At 35.9% G+C, this 24,709-nt stretch overlaps 1 protein-coding gene across 2 annotated transcripts in view; it reads right to left on the bottom strand.

The window, feature by feature from the left end:
* CPNE8 (copine 8) overlaps positions 1 to 24,709 on the bottom strand; it is a 109,119-nt gene that overhangs the window by 28,669 nt on the left and 55,741 nt on the right. For both annotated transcript variants that reach the window (XM_059816048.1, XM_059816049.1), the window contains 5 exons: positions 23,436 to 23,540; positions 17,304 to 17,345; positions 10,974 to 11,049; positions 4,193 to 4,246; positions 1,092 to 1,153 (listed from right to left, as the gene is read on the bottom strand). In XM_059816048.1, coding sequence (XP_059672031.1) covers positions 1,092 to 1,153; positions 4,193 to 4,246; positions 10,974 to 11,049; positions 17,304 to 17,345; positions 23,436 to 23,540 — 339 coding nt within the window. The remainder of the gene's footprint in view (positions 1 to 1,091; positions 1,154 to 4,192; positions 4,247 to 10,973; positions 11,050 to 17,303; positions 17,346 to 23,435; positions 23,541 to 24,709) is intronic.

Raw genomic sequence — 24,709 nt, 5'->3', positions numbered from 1 at the left:
CCTTGAGAGAGAAAAAACTTAGACTCTGCAGCAGCCCATGGATTAGGGTCAACAGTTTGGAGTACATCTTAACAACGATCCATTCCCTCTACAAGTTACCAGTTCACTATGGAGTACAACCTCAGGTTGCAGTTTTTCAAAACCTTGAATGCAATGGCAGTCGAGATAGCTACAGAGAAACTGTCAGCAAGCTAACAATTATGACTGGGGGCGTCACTTTAACTTAATGAACTTCAGTGACGAATGTGTTAGGAATAAACCTTAAGCACATTCTCAACTGTAGGATTGCCACTGCTGGGAACAAAGGCAAAGCCCTATATCGCTACCGCCAAAACACAACACAGACTTCTTTTTTATTTCAGCTGAAGCCTGGTTGAAGATTGGCACAAAAAAAGTAACTTGTTTCTTCACAGGTAATCAATGCTCTAAAATAAATGTGGAATGTATATTCAGACTATATGTCTCAAAAATCCATATTAAGTGCATAGGAATGTATAACAAATTACTTCTATTTATCTTAGAGAAGAATTGTGGATGGTTAAGAGCCAGGAATTTCTGAGATTCGATCCCATTTCCAGGCATGTTCTAGGGTAAGCCATTCGATGCTTCTGTCTCTACTTCCCTTTTGGGAAAATGACAATAAATGAAAAATTGAACGTGTTATAAATTTTACATAATTAGTATTGAAAAAATGCCTTTGAAGGGGAAAGGCTCTAAATAATGCCAATATTAAATACACCAAAGGTCAGTGAAATCAGAAGAAATAAAACAGCATTTCACTAATTTAATAGTATATAGATAATTCCCTTTTGTTTAATCCAATTTTCACTGGCTGATCAGAGGTCATTACTCAATTCCAGTGTTTTAGTACCAACACCAATTCCAACATTATAAGTGAAGTTCCATAACTTAACTTACGTCAATAACTATCTGCAGGTTTCATGTAAGAAAGTACAGCCTCTAAAATGAGGAAACAATACAGCTCTTTACAGACACTACTTAGAGTCATCATATGCAAAGTACATATACAAATTATTAGTGAATTACAATGACATTGTGAAAACAAGAAAGGTTTGTTGCCAATCACATACCCGCCTTTAATATAGTCAAGGAATGAAACTTCTGTTTCAATTAGGAAGGAAAGCAATGTTACCTGAAAGCAAATAAAAGAGAGTCAGACATGAACTGTCATTTCCCAGTTGAACAAGTAGAGACATAAGCACAATGTTTTTGGAGCTCTATCCTTAAGACGTAGTTTCCTACAGTATTAGGGAAAAAAAAAAGATTAAAAAAAATATGAAACCATTTCAAATAGGTAGTTCTTGAAAGGGAAGAGACAAATTTGGAAGTCTACTACAATTGCCTTTTTTTTTTTTTTTAAGGAAAAGGTAAGGGATGGAAGATTGTATTCCACGACAGGTTCCCACATGCATGCCTTCTGATCACTGTGCACTACATCTACACACGAATATTAGAGGCTAGATGAGAATGCATCTATTCTATGAGTATTTCAACTGTGTTTAAGGAACTCAATTACAATTATTTATGTCATTTCTCATCTCACATTAAAAGTGGTATTAAGTATTGATGCAAACCAAGAATGCAAAAATCTAGTAGATTATACATACATATGAAATATATATAAAAAAATAAAGTGGAATGCAAAGAAAAGAAATTTCTTCAGTCCCAGCTTTTATCATTCAGAAATGATAAAGGTCCAAAACATAGACAGTGGTCTAAAAGTGTTACTGTCATTTCAAGCACTCAAGTCACAGAAGTATAAACTCAAGTGGAAAAGATCCAGCACTTAAGATCTTCATATACTGCACAACATTTATGAAGCAAAGAATTCAATCCAAATTATTTTTGTTTTATTTACAAAGTGAGACAAAACTCTCTCACAACATAAATGCATCAGGCAGTCAGTGAAAACTGCTTAAGTAACTACTCAAAGCAAATTCACTGATAATGATACAAGGAATAAAAAGGGGATGGAAGTTTATCACAAAATTTGATTTGCCTCCAACTGCAGCAAAATATAAAAATCAAAAATATTCCTATGTTGTAAACTTGGACTCAGAATGAGATTACAGGTAGTAATTCTGTCTTCTATCCTACTTCCTTTTGTCACAGGTTCTCTGTGACTCTTAGTGACTTGCGAAGTTTAAAAATATCAAATTACCCTTCTAGTTGAGAACAGAAGGCCATAACAAAGTTCTACCAGACTATCAGTAGCATAGTTAGTCTTGCATATAAGACTGAAATTTCTATGCATTCTCCCACTGGACACAGTCATTTTAATGGTTCATCTGTTATTACAGCTGGTCTTCTTATTCCTAATTACTTTAAGCAAATGTTTTCAGTTTATCTGATTTAAAAAGGCAAAAAACAGAAACAGACAACACCCTTCTGAAGTGGCCAAAGTGTTTACTTCAATGTAGACAATGACTACCAATGTTCCAAGTTTTATACAGTGAATTTTAAATGTCACTGCTTTGCTTTGTTCAAAACTAATCATGTATTCTGAAACATTTCTGCTTAGTGTGTCGTTTGTCTGAATTTAAAATGGTCCCTCAAGTAATAATGAATTGAGATGGCTACTTTATATACATAGTCCTTAAAAGCAGCAGTGAGATAGCAGTCAGTGATCTATATCCACTTCAAGTTTTCCAGAAGTGAGAATGATGGTCTTGGTGCCTTGTTTGAAAATTTAGAAATCTGAGGGATAAAGAATATCTTGGGTCAATGACAGGGAGAAGAAAAACAAAACTGCAGGCAAACATATAGGAAAGTGACCGTTTGGAGAAGCATAAGGGAAGCCTGAAGGACTAGTAGAAGTAAGGGCAAATGGGACCAAAGAGGACTTGATAAAGAAAAGAAATTACAAAACCAACAGCAGAGAACACTGGTAGGGAAGGAAAGAGGAAAGAAAATTGCTAACAACTGTTTATCGGAACTTTCCATGTAATTTGAGACAAAGGATAACAAGACACAGTTGATTTTGTCTATGCAAACATGAGTAAAATACGTTCTTTCAAATGCAGACAGATACATGTGAAGGTGTTAAAACATTTAAAACTAAAATCAACAGGGAAATTGAACATGTAAATGCATTTTTTGCTCTTGTGTACTCTAAGCCAAATTTCACACCTACAATTTTGAGTACACTTACTTTTAGTATTGATTTAAAATAATCACTTTTCATAAGTTTCTGACTCACTAATTTAGCTTAACAAACTTTATTTTAACATGCTGAATTGTAGTAAAAGGAGTATGTTAGCAAAAAATAATTATCTAATTAATCAGATCTTGTATGGTAAATTTTCATGGACAAGCTGCTTCTGTCTATTTTTTACAATTTAAAGCAGAGGTACAAAATAAGCGTTTATTTTCCTATTGATGAACAGACTTACACAAGAATGTGAGAATGAGAAAACATTCATTCAAGGCTACAGTTCAGAGTGAAAGTAGCCCTACTGACTTCAGTGGAACTGTTCATGTGGAAAAATCCCCACATGCTGGATGTGTTTTCAAAAAACGTATCTTACATCTGATTAGGTTTTCCAACATACAATTCTTCAACATTTATCTTCACTTTTATGTAAATGATGTTTTGAACATCATGGATGCCAGAACACGGAAGCTGAGAAAGTGCTGAAGGGAATTATTTGCATTGCTAGCAAATGGTTCATAAAACAGAAGATGGAATATGAACAAAAGGACATTAAACTCTCATCCCTAACTATACTAACAGATCTTTCAACAGAAATTTACAAAAACCTGTTGGTAATAAAAAATGTTGACTCTTTTTGGTCTAGCCATGATAAGCATACTAGCTTTTACTGATGCTAGCTCAGCAGTTAAATTTAAAAAGAAAATATACTTCTAAAAGTTCAGATATGTTTCAGATAAAAATTAATAGTGTTCAGTCCAATAATTTCAAGAATTTGACTGAAATTTTGGTATAACTTATTTTGGAAATCACTGGGAACTTAACAGCACACTTGGACACAGCTTTCATCAGACTCTTCAAATTAAAAAAATCTGAAAATAAATGCTGTATAACAGCAGATAATTTATTGTTGTGGTCTTCACAGAAGGTTCTATTCTAATCCTGTTAAATTACAAGTCAACTACACTCTGTTTCAAGAGAAAACAAAAGCATCCAGTAACATAAAATATATTTACTTACTGTTCCAGAATTAACATACTTTTTCTTTTTTCCTTTTTTCTTTGGATTTATTACCTAGAAATACAGATACAAATATTAAAGCAGTATGATTTATGATTTAACATAAAGATTAAGTGTTAAGATATTTTCAATGCAGAAAGTAGTCCATTTTCAGTGGATTTTAAATTTATTCAGCATGCTGTTTACTTACACACCTCAATGCTGGGATATATGCATGTTTGAAAACTGGTGAATTTATCTTCATGGTACCTGCTAGGTAAGCCAGTGCTGTTATCCATACTTGACAAATAGGGGACTGGGGCAACAGAGGTGAGAATGTTCATTAAATCTGAGTGCTCAGTGAAACACTTCTTTGAATTTTCACAAGATTCAGCATTTTTCTGCATTCCTTATTCCAGTGTTTCAGTGTACTGTGTCACCACTTCTTCATCTCACAATGCATCTCTTCACATTCCAATTAATCTATTTTCATCTTCTCCTCAGCATTATCTGAGAAACATGAGAGTTGTTCTACTCCTAGTTTCTGTATTTGGTGCAATGACAGGATCTGGCTGACAGGAAGAGCAACTGGGAGGACAGATCATAGTGTGCCAGAATAGAAACTAGTCAGTAATTGCATGAAAATGGCACAGACCACCACGTGACCGGTGTACAGGAGTTGTGGGGGCTCAATGCACTCCCCATACACAAGAATCTTCACGGAACTACAAAGCATTAAACAGTTTTCTTGAATGTCTTGAACCCACACCTATAAGATTTCTCACTGTAGCCACCAATAAAAATTCTTTCCCTTCTGTCATTCAAAGGCAAGTCTCAGTCAGTTTCATTACATACACATTAAAATGTACTCCTGCTTTTTTCCAAAATTACACATGGAATCAGAAGCAAAACATTATTTTGTTAATTAGGTCGATCAACTATCTCCTATATAACTAAGAAACTCAAATCTTTGTGGCTTACTGCCAAGTTCTACTGTAAACTACTCACAGATGTTCTGTGAATGACAAGGAATGACAACATTCCCAATTGAAATCTTAGTCACTTCAACTGCTATAAAATATTTAAACAATTTTGCCTGGAAATGGGAAAAATAGTAATACATGTCTTCCAAAAATTCTCTCCTCGCAACCAAAATGAAATTACATTTAAAGATCATATTCCTTGCACAACACAGAACAGCTGTGAAACGTAAGGCAGAAAGAGATAACTATCATTTGCGGTTTTCCCAAACAAGCTAAATAAGAGTGACTCTTTCTTTCCCTCCAGTATGCCACACAGTTATCTGGTAAGTATTCTTCAAAGCTTTTACTGCCTTACACACACATAAGCCCTTTAACACTTAAGAAACCCAAATAACCCCTGTCCCTCCTATTAACACTGTCTTGACTGGTGAGTAATGGATTAAATCTGTGTAATGGTGGTTTATAAACAATGCAGTAGTTCTTGTTGAACCAGAATCTTAGCCAGAAAGTGACTCCTACTGATAATTGCCCATAAGGTGAAGGTAACAGACTGCCTGCCTGCCCTGTGGCCCTTCATTCACAACTTGCCAGAATCCAGTGGTCAGGCCTGAGTTAGTAGCATGTTTTTGGCATTTAATGACTGCTGGCAAGAAAGGAGATTCATCTGAACCTTCTGCTTCAGGTAACTTGACAATTGGCTTCTTAGGAATTGCTAGGAAATGCACTAGAGCTTGGAATGAAATATCATGGGAAACAAGGCATCTACTTGGGATCAAAGATGAATTCAATCACAGCTTGTCTCTCTCCTATAATTCCAGGTACTATATTTATTAAAATATTTATGTGGGTTTTTTTTCTCAAATTTCAGACAACTTTATAAACAAACCAACATTTTTTTAGCCTCTGAAATTCTTACACCCCTGCAGTAACCTAGGAAGCTACATGAACTCTTACCTATTAAAAAAAAGTAAATTAAAAAGAGCTTGGTATAGCAATGCTTCTAATCTGAAAATATGGGCATCCACTCAAACACAAATTTCTCTACCTACCTTGGGTCAGTTTGTAAACGCAAAACAATTAAAATAGAATTGTCCAGTCTCTTTTGCTCTGATATTGACAGACTGATCAAGTAGAAGTAGTATCAAAGTATGGAGGATTGCAACGTGGGGAGGCAAACATGAGATGCTCAGGAAATGTATGCTATTGCTGGGAGTAAGATATTGATACTATATTTAAGAAACTGCAAAATGACTTAAGATGTTATGACAGAATATTCCTTGTAGGGTAGGAGTCATGTCAGTGATACAACAGGAGAGGACATTTTCACTGCACACGGTAATCTGTGCTATGACACTATCCATAGGAAACTGCTGTAAATTAAACTAACTCTGGGGTTGATCTCGGATCTAAATAAGAAAAAAACCCCATGGCTTTCAGTTATCTTTCTCCTGCTTTGCACAGCAGTACCTTTGCTCATCTTCAAAATAAAAGTGCAGCACATAATTGGGTCACCCTCCTCCCTACGTTGCATTAGTGCTTGACTAAACCATCATACCTGATCACCTATATTAGAAATATGAAATTTTACAACATACTGAAGTTTCATGGCAGTAGTCCAAGACCAATTAAATGATAGCTTAAGGAATAACAAAGATCAGCACACCAAACAAAAAAACCCCAGGCTATAGCCACTTAGGCTTGTCTTCTCATTATCAGAAAGAATCTCTTTCCATGAGGAAGAAAAAACACATTCCAGTTCCGAGAGACACCGTGCATGCAAACCACATGATGCTGGAACTCATGGTGCAAATACAGAAGCTGACCTAAATTCTTCAAAAAGCATACCTAAAACCTAGAAGAAGGTCTTAAGTATTTATTCTGAGGGACATAAGAGGTCTTGAAATTGAACTGTCTACCAGGATAATGATGACTAATTACCTGGATTTGTCTTACATCTGAATCACCCTTGGGAGAAGCAGAACTGAAAGAAGTTCCGATCGTGGGATTAAGATTGCATCAATGAAGATCTTGCAGACAGTCTGGTCAGGAGTTTCACCAATCTGGACACATATGCGAGTCTAAATTCAGGAATAGGCTCTCCTACCAGAATGGACAAAGAGGGAATAGAACTGCAGTCCTCAAGACAGCTAGTCACGGAACCATCCTAAAAGCAACTACAGCCCATATAAATTCACAAGTCACCAGGTGACATCACATAGCAAAAGTGCCTGTATTACCTGCAGTATAATTTGAAGGCAAATTAGCTGTTAATTTGAAAGAGGAGATGCTCATACTAACAAGACTACGTTAAAGGGAGATTTGGTGGAAAAAGCTATTCCTGTTTTTTTGGATGGTACATATGACCATTGTTGATGTTGGGGAGCCTTAGATACTACTTTCCCCTGGGGAAGTTGGGGAGGAAGGGATAAGATCAAAATCTTGGCTTCTGGTAACACTGGAGATCACGGACAGAGTCACTAAAGAAATACCAAGAAAAATATCACACACAGAATGTCCCAGGTAAAAGCTGGGAAGGCGCGCCAGAATACAAGAAAGAAAAAATAATTCTAGGGACTTCCAAAACAACAGGAAAAAAAAATGCTAAGTGCTTTATTTTTTCTTCAGTTCCTGTACTTGGTCTGCATTATATAAGACAAGGGTTGAAACTGCTGATGTAGTAAGACGACCCATTTTATGCTACCAGAACTTCTAGAGAGCGGGAGGGCTTTGTGTTTGATGGCATTTTCCAAGAGAGGGCTGCTTTTAACTAGAATAGTCCTGCTGGTAATCAGACCTAGGAACAGGCATTTGTACTGTTGTGTGATGACAGCAAACTATTGCATGAAGGTAAGAGTCAAGTTCTAACCCAAAAGAGCAAGGCTCCAAAGAAACAAGGCAAAATAAAGGCAATTTCTAGTAGGATGCGCTGTCACCTTTCCTGTTTTTCCCTTAGGCACTTTGGCAGATGCTGTGTTCTCCTGGGTTATGTTCATTACTCAACTGATACAAACATCTTCTAAGTTCATTAGAGAGAAGACTATAGCTTCTTCAATGTGGAAGAAAGGAAAACACAACTAAACTCAAAACTGGACAATTCCTGTGTTTAATAATATTTATAAACTCTGAAAGGGACAAAAGATCTCATATTTTATAATCAGTTTATTTTTATAAAGGATCTGTCAATGAGTTATCAGACAGATACATTGTCTGGAAATCGTAAAAAAATGCACACCAAAAAAGCCTACCTATAACACACAGTTCTTTGGGTTCATGACTCTGTGATCTGAAGCACTGAATATGAACTTCATACTCGGACTTCTTCTAAGGTTCCTCTAGTCCCAGTATATGAACACCTTAGGACAATAAATACAGCACAGACTGTACCTTGCCTAAACAGTAGTTTTCTTGTGTTGTATGGATGCTCGTATCCCGAAATGAAAGGCACCAAAAATGAAAACAGAATTGACTGAGAAAGACAACAAAATAGTGAAGTTAAAAATAAAACAAAGGCTGCTCTTTGCAAATCTCAGTAAGTCAGGTTATCAAAGACCTACAGAGCAAAACCTACAGATTCAGCACTTCACCTTAGAGAAACTGAAAGTATCTGGCACAATCCATACACTTTCTCTATGAGCATGTGTGAGATGGAGGGTGCTGAAAAGCTTTAACAAAAATGGCTGGACATACGCATATGTATGTGAAAATGCAATAGCATGTATTTTCACACAGGGGAATATACAGGTGCTTGGAATACATGCGTTATTTCCATGTGAAAATTGCTGCTCTTGAGCCCTTTCAGGGAGTATCTCTTTATGGTAACGCTGCTGTAATTAAGAAGACTACCTGTTCCCAAACACGACCACCACATTAGTATCATGAGACAACTGTGGGGTTTTGTGCAGATACATCAAGAATGCCTATTATCAGAATAGTGAATTAGATGCTTGGGTACTGTTGTGTGAGAAAGGAATGGTAAAAGGAAACACAGGGCAATCATTAGTTGCCTATTACACATATCACCTAAATTAGGGGTAATACTTCCTGGCTTTTGTATACACGGACACAAAAAAAAAAAAGGAGGTGGAAGTTGAAACACTCCACATCTCCACATTGTTTTACCATGGGGAAGAAAACAATTCCTTTTACAGGAATGCTGGAAGACAACTAACTCCATGTACACAATGCACTACAGTGCAGACACTTGACACAGACAAGCCAGTATTGTGTACACAGCATAGCGTAGGTAGACTTCTTACCTCTGGTCCTAAGAGGAGGAAAACCATGTTATATCAGCACCAGAACTGATCACTAGACTATGACAATCTAGGCAGAACTTACTAGCTCAGATGCAGCATAACTCCTAACTCACCTCTATGCTTCTAGCTGGGGAGCACATTCACAGTATTTGAAGCTACAGTACTACACCCTGTTACCTACTGAAGATAAAACTGAAGTGATCTAAGTTATGCATAAAAATAATGGAGATTCAAAACTGAAAATGAAATTTCTTGGATCTCTAAAAACATAAGCTGGATTTTAACACTGCAGAATGTAATGTATTTCCTTAGGAAGAGTCTGTAAGTTGACACTTCCTCTCAGTGACAAAATAAATGGTAAATCTTTCCCTCCTATTGCTTCTCCTTATTTAACACATTTTGAAATTTCATGATACATTTCTCATTTCAGACTGAAATTCTTCTGGGATACTAATTTAAAAATGAAGTTTTAATGCAGGAGTCTTAATACTTAGACTTTTATTTTTTTCAGTCAATTTTTTGTGCCCAAATCTAGGACAATTTTTAAAGGGACCTTTCCAAAAAAGAAAAAAATGCCAAAAATGAGTCCTTTTATGACACTTCAAGTTTGTGTATCTCAATTTTTGTTTGCACAAACTCATTGATTGCTTCTGAGAATAAATTACAGCATATTTTGAAGATTCAGTGAAGTTTGATGTTGGGGAAAAAAGTTTACTTTTTTGCAAATCCCAATAATCTCAGACTAAATTAAGAAAGAAGTCTTAAACTAGGGATTTATTAGATCTGAAATAAACAAGCCTGCACAATTTTGGCCACAGGGTGTTGAGGAGAAAAGAGAAGAGAAAGAAGACTAAGAGGGAATGGGGATATAGACTGCACCTACAATACACAATAAGGTCTTACCAGAGTTAGAAGTCATCTAACAATATAAAACTCTATTATTGAATTGACAACTGCCTGTCAATCCCAGTAGCTGGCAGATATGTGAATCCTAAACCAGAAATGAGATGCAAGTTTTTAAGCAAAGATGGTAACTGACCACATGAAAACCCCTACCAATAAGTAAGCTAAATTCTCTGTCACTTGTAAGCCCTGCATTGAAACTCTAAAGATTCTAAAGTCTGCACTTAAGATCAAAGGCATGTGACTCTGCATCTGATGTAGGAATCACCACATAGTCTTTGGATAGGAGAAAATAGCATACAACACATGTAGCAGTTGGCAAAAGGAGAAATAAATGACAAATGGTTCATACACAAATGGAGGTAACCCAGTATTTGCTCCAGGTTATACCTGGTCATACCAACCCAGATGCATAAAGTGCTCTTCTTGCCCTATCACAGACCAGTGTGCATACACATGCACACATACCTACTTGTCTTTAAATCTTTTTATGAAGCAACACTTTTAGATTCTCTGTTCTTCTTTATAAAAGGAGAAATGTGAAATAATTCTGAAGTTTCATTTTGACAAGCACTGTGCAGATTTGACCAGTTTGCCATGAAAACATTGGAAGTGTTCTCATTTATTTCCTGAAAGTGAATAAATACTCACAATACTTACCTCATACACGTTGAACTGAGATTGCCCTCTTGACAACTCTCTGTAACTTGTTGTGAATTCTCCGATGAAATCATGGCTGTATAAAAAAAGTTTTCAAATCAAATGCACAGCATTTAGTAATTTAAACATGTATTATATCTATTTATACAAAAGAGAAGCACAGCCAGTATGAACTGACATCCAAGAAAGGAGCAGTGGCAAAAGATATAATTTGTTTAAAAATCTTTACTTCTCCCTTTGCTGTGTGTTCACTCTATTAGTAATAAAAATCTAGAGATGAAAAGTATTAGCTTAAATCTTTCTGATGGCTTCTGCTTAACTTAGCTACACAATGATGACTAGGTTGTAAATTAGTGATCTGACCCCAGTGTAAGCTTACAGAATCTGAAAAACCAGAGTGGGCTATCAAAGACTATCACCATTTTCTCACTGGATGACCACTGGCACCACAGACCCTGAAATGTGTGTGAGACTATGTGAGAGAAAGGGAGGTATTAAGAGTGTGAAAGGAGTAACTTAAACCAGGAAAGACCAGCCCTACCAATTTGTGTAATGTGATGTTGAATGGTACTTTTAAGGGGAAGACCCAAAGCTTATTTCAGCTGCTATGTCTTCCCCTCTGGGAGGAGAAAAGCAATCCACTCGGCTTACGGTATTAGTCACCATTGGAAAGTAGATCTTAACCTAACACTAAAGCAGTGGTTATCAAGCTTCTCCTTTCTAAATTCTATTCCTGCTTCAAGAATACATTTGACACTCCTGTGCTGTCACCCATGTTTTGAAAACTGCTTTGTCAACTCTTAACCAAGGGATGGCATGCCGCCAAGGAGCCTCTGTGAGAAGGGTGGCCTCAGGGACTGTAGTGGATGAAGCACCGCTGAAAAAGGCAGCTGGGGTCAGGGAGTAGGGGCACAGAAACCACAGGGCTGCCAGAAGTGACTAGACTGCAGGTTCATATCTCAGACAGGTACCTGGAATGGAAGCGACCGCAGGGGTGAGTGCCTAACAGCTGGCTACACAACTCCCAGCAGTTACAAGACCTGTTCCCATTCTCCACTCTTCCCAGCTGTCACAAGACCTGTTCCCATTCTCCACTCTTCCCAGCTGAACTTCCCTCACTGCTGCTCTAACTCTCATTCCCCCCTGCCCCGTCTCCCTCCATTTTCACAGTTGTTCCCTAACAAGGTGTTGTATCTCCTCTACACTCTGCCTACACAGCTGGTGAGCTATGAAACTAACTTTTTTACCTTCCCTCCAATGGTAAACTAGAAAAGAAAATAAAAGTTTTATGATTTTGTTACTTGTAAAATTTGTTGTTATGAAATACAGCATACTTCTAACTAAGCTATAAATATTAAAAGCAAATTTAAATAAATCTGAATGTTGCATGAAGAGGAAAAATGGAAACAAACCATAGTGACATGAAATTTCTGTCTTGATTTATTCATAATGAAATGAAAAAACCACCCAAATAAAAATCTCACTTTCTAAAACCAGCATGAATTCACAAAGTATGTAAAACTAACAATTAAAAGGTCCAGTCATCATACTAATGCACATGAAATAAGCAATGCATCCTGTAAGAAAGCTTGAGAAATACTATATGGTGACGATATTCCTGATTACTCAGATTCAGAAGGGACCACCTCTCATAAAACACTGCCCTTCCAGTTTGGACATCAGGAAATTGCTTCTGAGACAGACAGACAAAGACTTTTCTTAAGAAACACATTTTGGCAATATCATCTCCTTTGATTAAATGCTCTCTAGATTGCAATGACTATTTAACCAGGGAACAGAGGAAGCCATCCATACAGGCTATGGAACTTAAGCTCTATAGGGGCTGTAGCATGTAAGGTGTATTTAACCTTGGGTAACCATGGCACTGGAGAAGAATGCACCTTGGTGAAGAGGAATCTTTCCCTTTCATAACAGTTCTTACCTTAAATTTTCAAGTCAGCTTGTATATTTGAAAGGCAGAAATTCAAACAATAGCTCAATGACTATCTACAAACATGCTGTAGCGAACAGAGGAAATGTAAGCAATTCCATACAGAGTTGTCTTTGGGGGAAAGAAAAAATCTTTACTGCCCAAAAGTAATGGTTTCCTTAATTCTGAGAGACATTGTAAAGCCTCCCTTCCTTGTGGCAATATACACAGACTGATAAGAACTGAGCTAGAAAGATGTAATTCCTCCGACTAATCATGTTAAAAAGGTATGGGCACATATAATCAGTCTCAGAGTTCTCTGCACTTAAAAGGTCATCAACCTGGATCTTAATGCTCAGTATTCAGATGGATGTATGCCCCTCCACTAGATCGGCTCTGAAAGATGAGTGCCTGTTGGACAACATTTGCCTCTGCCAGAAGTATAACTCGTTAAGAAAAACAAGGCACTGATCCCTCCTGATATTCATGATCACACTTTACCAAATGGATCTCCTTACTAGTCTCTGGATTGAGAACCCAAAGAAGTTGTTCTCTTTGCCTTCCTAACACCATTCCTAGACTTAAAGACTTTTGTCCATGAGTGGCATATCAGAACCCTGAATCAGAGACGCTTAGCACATAAAATAATCACTTGAATCACATCTCCCTAAATCTGCCACTTTTGGTACTATGCTTTGAAGTGCTGAAAATCACTTTCAGAGTTGTATTAACTTTGATTTTTTTTAATAATCTAATGGAAAAAAATCACTGGAGGAAAGGACGATCATCACCAGAAATATGCCAATGAGTAAGGGCAAAGTGTATAATCTAAAAAACAACTATTTAGCTGGAGAAGGAGGATGAAGATGGAGGACAAGAAATAAGGTGAGAAAACCTAGAATCTGAGATTTATAATCTCTCCTGCAGTGTTTAGATTCTCAGACGAATGTTTCAGTGGCCCTAGGTTAGCATATTTACAGTTTTAAAATTCAAGAAAAATACATTTCTTCTGCATAACAGATCATAAACGTAAAGGCTTTTACACCATGTATGCTAAGTAACAATTTCTCTGAAATTAGTGAAAAAGCCTTCAGAGAGAAATAAAAAAAATCAGAGTATTGCTGATGTGCAATTGCATATCATCTTATTTTTTCCTTCTGTAAGATCTGTCTGCAAGTACTTCATTGACAAGGACACTCAACAAAAAGAAAGTCACTTTGTTTCACACAAGTGGCCTTGTCCAAACTAACAAAAACAGCTTTTGTGACTTATAGCACCAAATATTTCGGAGTTTGTCACAGCTCTTAGAAGCAATAAAAGGTATCAATTAGAACAAGAGGTTCACATTTTGACAATTTTTGTGCAAAAACTGTTTTGAGACAAAGAAATGTTTAATAATTAATACTGTTAATGTTACAAAGGTTCTGTGTTACCTTTTAGCCAAGAAATTTTAAGTGATGTTTGAAAGTAAGTGAGAGCTAAGAATATACAATTACTTTTAATGTAATTCATGAAAGTGACAGTAAGAAGCTCAACCTAAAGCACCCTGGCACTATTTTACCAAAGCAGGTAACACAGAGTGGGGAAAAAGAAAAAAATACTTTGTCAAGAGTCAGGAACTCAGAGTCAAGTCAAGATTCAGAGATCAAGTATATGCACAGTAATATTGCCTTACTGGTTGCAGAATAACCTGCAATATTCAGTATAACTTGCTTTACTATCACAGAATCATTAAGGTTGGAAAAGACCTGTAAGATCACCAAGTCCAACCATCAACCAACACCACCATGCCCACTAAACCATGTCCCACAATGCCACGTCCACAGGTTTTTTTTGAACACCTCCAGTGATGGTGACTCCACCACTTCCCTGGGCAGCCTGTTCCAGTGCGTCACCACTCTCTCAGTAAAGAAATTTTTCCTAATATCCAGCCTGAACTTCCCCTGGGGCAACTTGAGGCCATTTCCTCTTGTCCTGTCGCTAGTCACTTGGGAGAAGAGACCAACACCCACCTCTCTGCAACCTCCTTTCAGGTAATTTTAGAGCGATAAGGTCTCGCCTCAGCCTCCTCATCTCCAGACTGAACAACCCCAGTTCCCTCAGTCGCTCCTCATAAGTTATCTAGTGGGTTCTCTGATGATCTTTCAAAGGTTGTTCCTGCCCAGACTGCACATCTCTGGAGCAAACAGATTCAGCCTAATGAGGTCCATCAGCTAGTGTAAAGCTGCTTATAAACAAAGAGTCTATCAAAAATGGAAATTAATATAAACTGAGTAATAGCAGCATTGTACAAAAAATTTATAGACTAATTCTTGAATAGAATTCACTTCAGATAAATTTGGCAACATCAAAGTTAAATTAGCCACTGAAGTTCTTGCTACCATCACTAGTAAGTCATAGGCACCACTAAATGGCAATCTATTCCAGTTAGGATTCAATCAGACCATTTTCCCCTGTAAGCTACTGAAGTAGCTTAAATGATTAGTTCAGTCTAGTTGTCTGATTTTTACATTGTCTGAAGTTACACGAGATGAGTGCTGTCACATCTTTCTGAGGAATTTAACATGTAAGATGTCAGTGTTCTGCCTGCTTCTAAATTCAAAAAAGGTAGAAAGCAACAGGCAAAAAAATCATACAATTAGAATAAAAAGGCATATATGTAAATAGTATCCTTCACTTTTTGTTTTTTAGATATTAATTTTATAGGTATTCAGAGTGGGATGTGAGCAAAAGCAGATAATCTTTCAAACTGTTTGGAAGACTGCAGAGGCTAATGATTGCCTGAATTCCACAGCATTCCACAGAAGATTTCACTCAGAATTGTAGCTACACAGTATTATTTGTCAGATTTCTTCCTTTTCTTTCTAATCATACCTGTTTCAGATTTTGGATGAAATGGGACAGCACAAGGGGTTTGATACCTTAATTAAAGATAATATTTATTTTTTATTAACTTGGCAATATAATTTAATTTTTCATTGTTAGATTGTTTTCAAAAAATATTGTAGTTTACACACAAAAGTGTAAATATATCATATTTTTAAGGATTTGGCAAATCTAAGTGAGGAGCAGAGGATGTTAACAGAAATTCATCGTCACAGTGATGCAATGATTTTTTGCTAATATGGCTTTGTTAATTTAAATCCTTGTATTTTTAATTGCCAGAATATGTTATTTTGTCACTCCAGGGAATATCTAATCAAAAAGGATGAATTTGCACTAGCAGGTATTTATAGAGGGTAAACATGTGATAAGAATGCTTATAAATCAACAGGCCTCATAATGGAACCAAAAAGACAAAAGTATAAGCTGAGAAAGCCAGAACTGGTTTTGGACTTTGTCAGCAAGAAAATGAATGGCAGCACAGGATAAATTTGCCTACTATGATTACAAGATCTATTGGGCCACAGAAACACAATATCATTAGATATAATACTAGAAGCAAATTGCATTAGGAATATTAAAGACATTAATGTATAATAAATAATATACTCTTAAAAATTCAAATTAAGATTAATAGGCAATAATTAAGACAGACCAACTTAAAGATAAATAGAAATCAACATATTCTTGTATTACATACAAGTTCTAGTACCATGATTTAGGAGTACAGTTTCTAACCGAAGTATTAAGATACAAGCTCAAACATTTTTAAAAGAACAAGAGGTATCAATCTAGTCTGACAAAAAAATAATTCTATCTTGTTTGCCACAATAAAGGCAATTTGAAAGGCTAATTTCTTCAGGAAAAAGGTACACTCAGTACAGACAGCAAGCTTGAATAACAACAGATTGCCCATCTTGAATTTAGCAACAGAAATTCCACATATATTCCACCATTGTCTTTCTAGCAGTGGAGTTATTTAAAACCCAGCTCTTCCAACTCTAGAGTTTACCACAATGTTTTGATGAAGACAGGCATAGAAATGAACATTCAAACCCAATCTGAAATTATGATAATTAATAGGTAATTTCTTTGTTGCAATATCTAGGCAACCATGAAGTAGCAATTGCAGGCTCAGGCATTTTATCATACTTGAAAAGCAACAGTTTATGAAGCAGTGTTTTAAGCAAAAGAAAGTAGATTACAAAATGGATTATCCCTCTCTTCATACATGTACATTAACTGATAACTTAATGAGATTCACAAAACTGATTTTACAGATTACAAAGCATTCCATCTTGCTTGTTCCATGTTTGAAATGGACTAATACAGCAGCATTTACCACAATTGCAAAGCAAAACAGAACTGTAGCACAGCAAAACTTTTTTTCCAGTCCTTGTAGCTCTGAATATTGATAAATACCATTCTCTAGTCCTGTTCTGGCCATTATACATTTTAAAACATGTATAAATATGCATGGATAACCCTAAAGTTTAACAACAGAATTAATGTCTTACCTTCCATCTCTATCCCAATCATACACTTCTACTTTAATTGTCCTAAAAAAAAAACACCACAAACCTATTAAAACCTGTATTAAAATGTACCAGGATTGCCTTTAATACTTGTATTTTAATAGCATATGGGTGCACCAGTCATTTCTCATGGGGCAGAAAAGAGCAAGTCACTCAGCTTACCCAATATATCTTCCTAAATTAATAGTAAAATACAGCGGAAGCTAAGGAAACAATTAAACACACTGGAAATTTAACTGAGATATTTTTACTTGCTGATGCTCTGAATTTTCTGTGTTTTTTTATAAATATTTCTTTGAACCTTAAAGTATTATCGAAGTTCTTAAGAACATTAACAAACTGGAACTTACTGTGAAGGTTTCTTCAGTATATGCTATTATCTGGAAAAGGGATATCTACTGTGGGGTAATAACGTCTTACAGAAAAAAGTAATATTTCCATATCTGAGAAGAATCGTGCAGAGACTGAGAGGGCCCTTATAAAACAAAATTATTAAACAGCAAAGTACAGATGAAAAGTAATGTTCACAATACAAAGTAAAGCACATTTAAAACAGTAAGGAATTCTAGTCCATACATTTTCGTTCTTAAATGAAAACAACTACTCCAGAATACAATAAAACTTCAATCTGGTAGACAGTATTAACCTCTTCTAAACATTGTGCAGTGGTGAAAAAAAGAAAACTATGAGATCCACCCAAGATTTTGTGAAGGCCCTGTCTGTGGCTACAGATGAAAGAAATTTGTAGCTCTTTAAAGACTGCACTTTTCCCCTCTTAAACTTCCCCCTGCCTCTCAACAGAGGAGAAGGCTGCTTGGCTATCTGACCAAAGAGGACAGAAAAGTACAGCATAAATTTTTTTAATTCCTGTAAAGCCAACAAGAGAGTTGTTTAGTTCTTTCATCAGACTACACTAGATAACTATCAGATTATACAACATAACCATGACTCTGGCTTCCTAGAATGAAATGGGACAAGCAGATTGTGGGGTATGGGCGGGGGGGGGAACATGACAGAGGCAGACTCTGGGTACCAGTTTTTCCGCAAGTGACAGATTACCCTGGACCCTGTGGGGATACTCACCTTAGTAAGTCAGGAGCTGGTGGGCAAGTTGGGTAATAAAATGTTAAAGTCTGCCAACATACAGGTACTCAGTGCAAACACTTTTTCAATAGGAGGACTGATTAGAATTTAGTTTATTTAAATCAGAATCGAAAGCCAAACTAGTAGATTATTATACACACAAAATAATAAATGGATCGAAAGTATTTTTTCACTGTATAAAACAATATCTAATTGGCAAATTTTCAGAGAAGCGCCTCATGAAAAATGTTAAGTAGATAATGGTTTTATACAGTTTCTTGAGCATCCCCCTGATGAATCTGCAACTGACTACTGTGTGAATCAGGATACTGAGACAGGATACCAAAACAGTTTTACTAAAAGTATGATCCAATAAGCAAGCTCACGTACCTCCTATGCATTACTTCATGTTTATGAGATTATACCTCTCTTATGAAGAAAGGCTGAGAGTTGGGGTTGTTCAGCCTGGAGAAGAGAGGGCTCCAGGGAGATCTTATTGTGGCCTTTCAATATATATAGGGGGCTTATAAGAAAGACAGAGACACATGGAAGATGTCCCTGCCCACAGCAGCGGGGCTGGACTAGATGATCTTTAGAGGTCCCTTCCAACCCAAACCATTCTATGACTCTACACACATGTAAAAGCTGTAAATGGAAGACTAATGTGGAGATGAACTCTTTCCTTACGAGTAAAGCAAACCTCTGAGGACAGCTCTAACTATTCTTGTTTCAGGGATCACTGGGAAACAGACAAAATGTAGAAACCAAAAATTTCCCGTGTAAAGGATGAATCTTATTTTATATACTTACTTGAAGAGTGGATTTCTTAAAAATGCAAATACTATAGAGCATATTATCATCAACATAATTAATGAAACAGGAAACATATCAGGATGGAGATGGTATACAGTTTTATTTATCTCCTTCTACTACAGAAAGAGTGTATATATAAGTAAATTCAGCTATCAGTAATAATGAATCCTATCCAGCCTAAAATGAACTGAACATGGGATAGAAAAATAACACCTCCAGACTTCCTATATTTTAAGCAACGATGTGCTTAATTTTATTCTTCAGAACAGTTTCACATGAAGTGAAGTCATCAGGTCTGTGTTATCAATAGAGGGAACAGGAATCCAAGCAATTAGTTTATAATTTGCTTCCATGGAAGCTGCTCCCCATTATTCCTGTAAGATACAGTTGAATACATGTTGAATAATTTTCTTTACTAGGAAGGGACTCTTTGGGGATAAGGTTAATCAACGGCTGATATTATGTACACCAACAAATTCATGCCTAGATGTTTTTCACATTTTTTATGATATTCCAAAGTAGGCAAAGAAGGAGTTGCTTTGTCTGGATGTTTCTCTTTTCAACTCATATTTAATGGCTCTGACCACATCATTTGTTACATTTCATCCGTCTTGTGGAATTTCAGTTTGGGGTTAAGTTACCTTAGAATGAAAACTGATTAAAGTGAAAGTTCTTCTGTGGAATGAAATCAAGAAGAGCTCCAAACCTACTTTATCCCACCAAGTATTCGGCCCTTGAAAGGAAACCGTATTTAATTTAGTAAGAAAGGCAGTATCACAGAGGTTTTTTTCCCTAGAAACCATTATTTCACTTCCAGGTTTCAAAACCTGTTACTATCAAGATAGACAGGAGACGCTAGTAAGTTAAGATATACATAAGGTTTAGTGGAACTTAAGTTTTGAATCGCCTTACAAATCTGTGTTCAAATAGCCAAATCATCTCAGAGAGAAAACTTGAATCATTAAGATAAATTCTTAAGATTATGAAGATAAATTCTTGAGAAGAATCTTCAGACATGCAACTTAAATAAAACCAAAATTCTTCCTTGAATAAATCTCCTCTCTCCTGAAATTTAATAATTTAATTTCATATTAAAAGGATTGATCACAGATCTTGAGTTTCACCTACTTTGCATGACATGCAAGATATTAAAAGGCCTTTCAAATCTTCACATACTGGTATTTTGTCCTCTCTACACTGCTATTTTATCTTAAAAGGCACAGTTTAGAGGATGGGTTCTCCATTTGAATTTAAAAAGATCTTTAATTTAAAAAAAAAATCAAGGTTCGAGAATGTTGGTGTTTAGAATATCTCTGTCTTAAAACTTTTATGCAGAAAATAACTGTGTTAAGTGCTATTTGAGAGCTCATATTAAGAGAACAAAAATATTAGAGATACTAAGTACCACTGTAGTACTGAAATCCCACCTCTGTGACAGTTGAAAAAATGCTGTATGATTACATAGTTTGCGGAAAATTAAGCAAATCCTGGCCTTTTCACAATGAAAAAGTGGACAGAGCTCACCCAGAAGCATACACTAACGGAAGATTTACTCTCCCCAAAACTAGAATGAATGTTTACTGTGATGTATTCTTACTAATGACATTATTCCCACCTTTCACATCTATCACAGAACCCAGAGCACCAAAATTTGATCTGTGAAACTATCACTATCTGAAAGAGACTTTTGGGGTTTGTGTTTTTATGTATTACCATGCTAAGCTTAGGAATCTAATCCTTACCTTTAGAAAGAAAAGTTTTCAAATAAAAAACTTTGGATGTTTTTTCTGGACTATCAGCAGATACTAGTTTGAGTTAATCTGACAGCTAACGAGTATTTCTTGATTTGAAACATGATTGTTGTAGGCAGGATTATGAAGTTCCATGGAGCCTTTTATTAATAACGCATTCACTGAGCACATTATGTTGAAAGCATTCAAAGTAGAATCAACATGAGAAAACAGTAGTTACACAATAATTTGAGGCATGCTATTATACTTTTTAATTCTCTTTTGGAATGCTGGAGTTATTTCAATATGCCTCTACCACAATATCTTTTTTAATTATTATGAAAACCTGTCTTCTTTAATATGATAAATAGTGCAGCGTCCAGAGACTAGCTTCATGTGCACTATTTTGCTTATGCATTATGCACATGAACCCATATACAAGTTAAAAATTCTATTTGATTAGAATGTGCTCATTATGAAATTGCTGCGTTTTTATTGTATCTAATTGAAAGAGTAACCAACATGGCTAACGATGACTGTATCAAATACTTCACAAGGAGAGTGTAAGCAATGTAGGAGAACCCTTTTTCCTTCAGTTTGAAGGAACATGACATCAAGTACTGGAAGAGTATCACAGATCAAACAAAGCAGCTAAGACCCACTAGGAAAGACTAAAAATGGCCATTGCCCCCCAGAAAAATGGTAAAAAAATACCTCTTTCCTAGGGGGGGGGGGGGGGGGGAATTACAAGTCAATTAACTTTTGACTTTTTAATAAGCAGCTTATAAAGACAGAGCTTTACGTTTATTGCTGTGAAAGCATTCTGGTTAGCCTAGTGAATATAAGCACTTCTTACTCTCCTGCTTCTTCATATTGACTATTGAGATTCAGTCAGTTGATTCAAGAGTTGGTTTGTTTATCCCCTGGCATTAGCTAGTAAACTACAAGTTCAAGGAATGCCTCCCCCAAGAGTAGGCTTTCATGGTAACTGATTAAAATAATTTTAGTGTACACATTTCACTGAATAATTAGCTTGATAAAGTAATGCAATAGAGTTATGACATGGCAAAATCATGTACTACAGTAACATAAAATGTACATGAATGGATGGAAATCATATAGATGGAAACTAAAAATAAAAATTACTTAAATTCCAAATTAAAGACTGTTTCAAAGACACACTCATAGGAAAATTATCAATTTGAGCAAAGTCTTACTTAATTTCTCTACATGCAACAATATGTTTCAACAAAGGATTTGGCTTCTGCTGATGGAAACACTAGTTCATGATTAGAAGAATGCAATACTAAACCTCTTTTTATTTTAAACAATAAGATAAAATACCTTAACTTACGTAAGATAATAAGATATGATCATACCAATCGCAATAAAATAAAGCAGATGTTTAGGGGTTACAAGGCATTCAAACCAGATTTTTGACCTTTTGCCTTTGAAATACCCAGACAAATACATTTTGCATCTCTCATACTTTTCACACAGTATATGTAGAGCTGAATTGAACCTTACCACATCTATCCATCTATCTACTACATTCAGCTTACGTATTATGCATATTTTTATTCTAGTCTTTGTATATTTCCTTCATGATTTTAAACTAAATATTACACTATACACTGTTAAAACTATTATGATTAATCGATAAGTCTGTACTTCCCCGAAGCCTTACCAAAATAATTCCAGTACTCCAGATTTCAGGTAGCAGAGACAGATAAAATACCAGACATTTAACTGAGTACTTATTAATAACACTAATAGCTAAATGCATTTCAAAAATATGAATGGTGACAACAAAACAAGAAATCATCAACAGGGAATTAAGTATTTTTCTTCTTGATATTGTTAGAAGTTAACATGCCCATTTTTTAAGGAGTCTAAAAATATACATCATTCCCCAACTTAACTAATTTGCTTGTTATTATTGGTAAAATATTTGTTAAAAGCATAGTATTATTACCATGTTTTTCAAAGATGGATCCTTTTGCATGGGATCACTGAAAACTTCAAATCTCAACAAGATGATGATTACCTTCTGCGTTTCTCATCTACTTACCTATATATTTTAAAGGCTTTCATTTATCAGCATCCTCTGACATTACAATGTCACCCAAGGAAGACAGATCATAATTGTTTTTCATTGAAACAATATTAAAAAATACTTGGGCACACTAGTAACAGTGGCCATTCTTCATACTAGTCTTTTCTTTCTAATTGCTTCTTAATGATACCATAGAGAGTGAAGAATTTTTTTCCAGAAATCACCACTAATATTTCCTACAGATTTAGCATATTTGCTTTATTTTTCTAAATTCTTTAATGTGATGAAAGGTTTTGAACACATATTATCCTTTCGAAATGCTGATTAAACAACATCAGGAACTGAATTGCATAGAAAAAATTACATATAAAAGAATATATGACTTAGGGGGGAAAAATCATACATGCTAAGGAAGCTTAACCTATAGCTTACCGGTCATAGTCTCCATTACACAGTGCTCTGACAGAAATCTTGAATGCCTGCCATACTGGATTTAATGTATTTTTTACGACTTCTGTTTTGTGGCAGATTGTAAAACTGTAATAAAAAAAGATATATTTTGTATTTATTTACTTTTTCTTTTGTGTCATCAAACATGGAATCAAAAGAGCTGTAATCTGTATTCACTCATACAGTATCCATATAAAATTTAAGATAAGAAAGAAAGAAACACAGTGAAATCAGAGAGAAGGGAGGACTGAAGAGGACAGACCTGCTTGAGAGAGATTACAGACTAGGGTGCTAAACAACTCTAAACCTAAAATGTTTTTACCCAAAACTTCGACAAGAATTACAACCATCCAGTGAGTTATTTCAGGCAAAAGCAGTCTCCATCCCACTTGTTTAAAGAGGCCTTGTACAGCCAGGAATCAGTCACAGATCCAGAAAGAAAGCAGTCTGGTAAGGATTTGACTCTTGATTAATGATTAAGAAACTCAGCCAAGGGAGTCATGGCTTTCTGATGATTCTTCCCTGTTTTATGTCTATGATTTTTTAACAAGGGCTGTCTCAGGTAAAACATATAAGCCTCTGTGAGATCCCATGATCACCTTCTCTCAGATGAAACACAATGAATTGTTTTAATGCATTCTGCTTTCTCTAAATGATGCAAAATTAAAATACTTCTTTTGAATCCTCATGTTGGGGACTGAATTGTTCAAAAGAAAACAGGAGGCCAGGTCACTGGCGAAATCGCTACTGAAATTCTACATACAGATGTAACTGAAGTTGTCCATTGAGGGAATATCTTCCTTACATTCCAATGGCCTATGTTTTTATCCTGGCTATGATTCAGAAGGCATGCCTGAAGCTAAGAGACAGAAAAGAGAGCATCCTTCTGCCCATGGGTGCAGAAGTACTGTCCCAACCTCCTGTTGGATTCAGGAGACCAATAAAGAATCAGAGGCTCACCACTGACCTCTTGGAAGGAAGTAACTAGTTCACGACTGTAGAAAATAAAGTTTATAGTACTCTTTCAATGCACATCATTTGTACTTATAATAGTGTTTAAAAGACCTGATTATAATCGCTGTACCTCTGTCACCATTCCCTGTGATGGAAGCTGCAGATTGATGTGTAGTGGGTTCTGTACTGGAAAACTGGAAGCATGGCACTGAAGGCCAAGAGAAACTGCATATACCAGCACTCCCAGTAATGCCCAGAGAGATTTCACTAATGACCCTAATGCCACTCACAAAGGAGCCATA

This window comes from Gavia stellata, chromosome 4 (assembly GCF_030936135.1).
Source record: "Gavia stellata isolate bGavSte3 chromosome 4, bGavSte3.hap2, whole genome shotgun sequence".
Classification (NCBI taxonomy): Eukaryota; Metazoa; Chordata; class Aves; order Gaviiformes; family Gaviidae; genus Gavia; species Gavia stellata.
Note: the sequence above shows the minus strand (reverse complement) of the source record. Positions and strands in the feature narration are given on the sequence as shown.